The sequence below is a fragment of the Ornithodoros turicata genome, chromosome 3, assembly GCF_037126465.1.
Source record: "Ornithodoros turicata isolate Travis chromosome 3, ASM3712646v1, whole genome shotgun sequence".
NCBI lineage: Eukaryota > Metazoa > Arthropoda > Arachnida > Ixodida > Argasidae > Ornithodoros > Ornithodoros turicata.
Genome location: NC_088203.1, coordinates 46699442 through 46705254, shown reverse-complemented (window position 1 = coordinate 46705254; position 5813 = coordinate 46699442). Strand labels below are relative to the sequence as shown.

The window sequence follows — 5813 nt, the reverse complement described above, 5'->3', positions numbered from 1 at the left end:
TCATGCACATCGTGCGATTGCCAGGCTTGTTACACGAGATACATGTATCGTGCAGCATCATAGCGCGACTGCAATGAACGACGTAGGAATGTATCGTGACCACTCGAGCTGCATTCGTTGAACCATTCCTCGGTTATATGAAAGTGCTCATTAGAGTTGCCCCGCACAAAAAGTGTTGGTTGTAGTTTTGTAGTGTGTTGTTTATCTCGTAGAGCGCATCGCGGTAGATCGAGAGCCCTTATACGTCTTTTCTGCATGCTTACTTGAGTGTCCGCATTGTTCTATACCACACAGGCCACATTTCATTCATAATAGTTTCGCAAATAAACACGTACGGGTCGATCTCATATTGCTTTTGAGTTAGGCATGGTGTCTTCAGATCAGGGTATGTGTATTCTGTTTGCTGGGCCCAACAGATGTTATTAAGGGTAGTGCAACATTTCCCACTTCTTGAACCATGCTAACATTGCCAGAATAAGGAACATTACACTGTGCTGTGTATTCAACACTCAGTTGTCTCGCGACGTAAACTCCCAATTATTATATTGGGTACTCCACATGTTCAACCAGTCAGCACTTCCCATTTCCTATTTTTTTTAAACATGTGCTTAAAATTCAGTGCCACTCAAGTAATGCCACTCAAAATGCCACTCAAGTAACTCTGCCACCAAATTAGTCAGTGACAAAAGGTATGTGTACTTTATCACAAATTTAATAACCTTGGTGGAAATGGTTGATGGTGTCCTCTGCCTTGTACGGTGCACTTCATAGCAAAATACACAATAGTCCAAATGTTTTCCTTGTCCACAAATGCCCTCTCAAAGCTGAAAGACTCTTATCAAAATGGGGAAGCAGGCTGGCTTGTCCAGAGAAACAAATATGAAACTGCAGTGCTCAACGTAAATAACTGCATGCTTAGCAACTAAGGCTGGTGATGCCGAAGACCTAATATTTCTAGGTTAAAAGGAACAAATGAGAAAAGACCACTGCAGCGTATTAATGTTGTTTCAAAAGTATAACACCACAAAATTTGTGAGGGTCAGTTGGTGTATTTAGTTATGTTGGTCACCTCCTGCACCAAATTTAATAAGATTCAAATGCGTTGCTACGAACCAGGACCTAAGCCTGACCTATGATCTAATAATAGTATCTATCTATGACCTATATGGACCTTCACCACTAGTTTGGTCTAGGTTTCACACGTGGCTTCTAGTGAAATTCGAAGCTGCTCTGTAGAGCTGACAGGAGACTTGCAGAGTAGATAATTTTTTATTTATATTTTCCAAAGAACATGTAAAAAACAATGTGCTGTACCAACTGTATTCAAAGAAATACAAATATACTTTGTTTTAGCTATGTGCATATTAGCAGATTACAGGTGACCGATGACACACAATGGGCGTCAAGGGTGAGAACACAAGAATAGACCTTATGCGAAACGACTGCCATCTATCGGGAGGAAGGAGCGCAGCCGCCATGTTCAAGGGTAGCGTCCTACAGCTGATCGTAGCCGACTGTCGTGCGTGGACGCTTCTCATCGTTTACATCCACTATAAGAGCTGCCTTTTGCCACCTCAAAATGACAGAGTGGTCTTCGGACCTTTCTGGTCTTCCCGTGTTGCCTGTAGATTTCACAGAGCAGTACAGTGCGAGCAAATCTTCGTCCAACAAGCACAGGAACCGGAGTTATAATTTCGTAACCGAGTCGTACGTTCTTGTGTCAACACTACGGACGAAGAAACTACCAAGGTACGTTCTTTTCACACTTGTCGTTTCCACGCGCTAAAATGTCTTTTGGTGTTCTCACATACTGCATGAGATTTCGCTCGAAGTATCCCAAGCTTGCACGACGAAAACCGCAGCGCAAGTGATAGTCTAGTTAGACGGGGGGGAGGGGGGGGACATCGCACACACATTTGATCTTCAACTTCTTTTGCACTTGTGGTGCGTGCATCAAACACCTACAGAACGTCACATCGCACGCGCATTTTATCTTGAACTTCTTTTGCACTTGTGGTGCGTGCATCACGCGCCTACAGCACCTCGTGAAATAATGAAAGTGGTTGTATGCTTGTTGATCGCCTCACATGTGAAGTCAATCACGCTCATGAATGGTGTGCTCATCTAGCTCACCGTATTTCACAATTGTCCTATGTGCACAGGATTGCTGACACATATAATCCTTTATTTACAGTGCTGTCCAACCAAGTTACGCCGTGCAATGCAAATGCTACAGGAGCAAAAAGAAAACACAGGCGCCATACACAGTAAACATAACTCTATGTGCAGGGCCAGTTGTTCAGTACGCTCACTGTAGCTGTCCAGCAGGAAGCGGAGGGTACTGCCACCACCTTCTGGCGGTGCTACGGGTCCTATCGAAGCTGAAAAGCCTCAGGTACAATGAACCGCCGCAAGAACTGGCACCAACGGAACTCCCACAACAATGGAGGCGACCACGCACATCAATGGCACCCGAAATTGTTATGAATGTTAACTGGCGTAGAGTTGCAGAAGGTTGCTCAGAAGCCCCTTTGCCATGCAGGCTCTATGACACTCGTAAGCGTGTGCGCACGGAGGACCAAAAGCGAGAGGCCTCACAGATACTAGCAGTCAGGTTACAAGAAGCAGGTTGCAGTACTAGTCTTGTGGATGTTCTCGGTTCAGCCTCAACTTGTTCGTATGTTGACACGAGTTTTGGACGAGCCCCCCGTGGCTCTACAATGGATGTTCAGTTGTTCCCTCTCCCACCAGATTATACTGCACTGGTTTCCCTTGGGAGACTTCATGCTGTACAATCTGGTCCCATACCAATCTTCACCTTATTTAAAGGATGAACCACAGTGGACGCCTCCTCAAGATGTGGCTCACGTCTCGACTCTGAAGGTAATGTTACAACTTTTATACGGTTTAAATGCAGTGTAGCTTAAACTTGCCTGAAAACATCTCATTTGGACAATTTTTGCAATTATCTGCTATTATGACTTAAGCGGTCCTTTAAAAGGATGCTTTCACACTGTAATATCTGGAAAAATTTCGAACAAAAAAAAAAAGAACATTGGCCGGTATGTCTTGCAGAATGTTGTTTGTAATAATCTGCATGGTGGCATTCCAGATTCTTCTTTTGCATATGAAGTGTAAAATTTCAGTTGCACCATTATTGCAGAGGACCATTCAATGTTGTGACGTGATGTGTAGACAATATTTGTGCAGCTGAATATTAACATGTTTTTCAGAACATATGTTTGTCAGAAGAAGAGGCAAGGGATATGGAAAGGGACACCAGGCAGCAGTTCAACAGCTCTCTATGGCAAAAAGCACAGCTAAATAGGCTGACAGCATCAAGATTCGACATGGTGCTGAGACGTAAGCAACCGTGGACAAATGTTGGACTTCGAAATGTTGTTCGGCCTAAGTCGTTTACGTCATTAGCGGTGAGGTATGGAATTTCAAGCGAGGGGAAAGCAGTTGCCAGGTACACCGAAGTGATGGAACGTCTTGGCCATAATGTCATGGTTCAGAACTGTGGACTAATGGTCAGGCCAGGCAGTCCCTGGCTGGCAGCCACACCTGATCGTGTTATTTATGACCATCATGAGCAGCCTTCATATGGACTGTTGGAGGTGAAATGCCCCTGGACGAAGAGATCCACGACTCTGGAGGATGCCCTCGAAGATTCCCAGTTCTGTATAGAAATTGTGGACGGTAAACCCAGACTGAAGGAGACCAGTGTGTACTACCCCCAGGTCATGGGGCAAATGTATTGTGCAAACATGAGGTGGAGCCACTTTGTTGTGTATTCTTCAGGATGGATTATCATTACACGTGTGGATTTTTCAGATTCAGCCTGCTCAGAAATGAAAAGAAAGTTGGATAGCTTTTATTTTAATGACGCTCTGCCATTTATTGTTCAAGTTGAGCAGGCAAACTGCATGTGAACTGTGCACGACTATTCTTCCATTATTTTTTCGACTGTACATTGAACACAGATTTATTTTTGAACAAATGTCCTTTAAAAGTTCTTAGGTTACATATTCAGGCAGGGTCAGGGATTACATGACGTACTATACATAGGGAGTGACTCCTTAACTATACATGCTCGGCATTTCCTAAGCAATCTAGTCAGTGTGCCTTACTTGGAATAAAGTTGGAACCAGTTTCATCTGAATAGTCTTCACTTAGAACACTCAGGCACGATTTCACCAAACACCGGTTAACTTTGAACCGAGATCAAATGTTGCTAAAACTTGAAGTTACTGCTCAATTCTTTTTACAAACGTCAGTTGGTGACGCGATGAATGTTTCAGTGACAATAACTCCCTTTAGTGAAACACAGTTAAGGGATCGCTCATCTCTGTTCAGGTGTTAATCGGCGTTGGTGAAACAGGGTCTTGCGTGTCATGATTCCTTTACAACTGTGCAATTCAGCTATCTTTTATCAGAGATGATTGAAAGTTAGTCAGTATAACGCACACAGTCCACAGCTGATTGATCAGGGGAGCCATTGTTATGGGTATATGCGACGATCGAATATGTGGAAGTTTTTGATCCTTTGAATTCTGCGCTCAACGTGAATACGGAGTGACGCTATTGCTTCAGTTTCCAGCACGTCCTCTTCTGCAAACTGTTGTTGTCTCAGAAATGGTGGTATGTTCAGCTCCACTTTCAGTGGTTCCAGAAGGTCACCGATTGTGAAGCCTTTGTCTGCCATGACGACATCTCCCTCCGTAAACGGGAGTGAAAGAAATCCACTTTTCTTGACAAGTTCTCTATCCGAGATGGATCCTGTAGCCAGAGCTGACACAAATGTGACAAGGCCATCTGGTGATATTCCAACCAGACCTTTGAATGTGTTGCATGATTTATAGTTTGAGTATGTCTCAGACTGTAGAACAAAAGAACTTGGGACTTCACACCTTATTTCTGTGGCATCAATGATGACCCGTGTCCTTGGATACTTATCCACAAAGGCTGGTGGCATGTTCTTGTCAACAATTTCCCGGGTGGCCCATAGTCGTAGCTCACACAGACGTAGGTACAAGAAGTTTATCCAGTCAGTGCAGAGTCTGCTCACGGTGCTCTGGTGGATGCCAAAACGATGCCCGAGGTCTTTTTGGAACAGTCCAAGCTTTAGTCTGACCATCACTAGGAACAACTGGTCCTCTGTGCTGAGAACAGTTTTTCGACCCCGCCGGGAAAATGTTGGTTGGTCGCCACATGGCATACCCTCGTCTTGTGATGCTGGGCCAAGGTAGTCAAGAACGCTTTGAAGACTCCATAGCTGGGCAGCCCAGTGTAAAATTGAAAGCTGTCATCATCATCCTTAAATCTCTCAACGGAAAATTCTGCGGGCACAGCTTCAAACTTTCTACACCTTTCCTGGAGCAGCTCATTTTCCCTTTGCAGTTTCGCTATTGTTGATTTTGCTTCTTTCAATTTCGCTGCAGCTCTTGTATTTGCCTTTCTTCCTTTGTCAGCACGTTTTCATTTTCATTCTGTTGCTGCATGTTGTAGGTTAGGCCTGGATCGCTTTGCCCCCCCTGTGCGTTGTTCATGGTGTCAAACACAGTGTCCGCGGCTAGTGAAGCATTTTCTATGGGTGACAATGCGCCCTCGTTCTGCTGTACCTCTCGTAGCGGTCGTGCTCTAGCTTTTTGTGGCCCTGGCGGTATGGTTCTCTGCAGTGGAGCTCTACGCTTCTTTGGCAGCTCACGAAATGAAAACACAGAAGGGATGACTCCGTAATGTAGTATCATCCGCCCACTGGCAACATTCCTTACGAAGTCATCAGCAATGAAGTGGTTCGAACAGATGCG

At 44.6% G+C, this 5813-nt stretch overlaps 1 protein-coding gene across 1 annotated transcript; it reads right to left on the bottom strand.

Moving 5' to 3' along the window:
- Window positions 1–4504: 4504 nt before the first annotated feature.
- Window positions 4505–5221, bottom strand: LOC135389433 (uncharacterized). Its single transcript, XM_064619481.1, has one exon. The coding sequence runs from the start codon at window positions 5219–5221 to the stop codon at window positions 4505–4507; it is 717 nt and encodes a 238-aa protein (XP_064475551.1).
- Window positions 5222–5813: the final 592 nt, after the last annotated feature.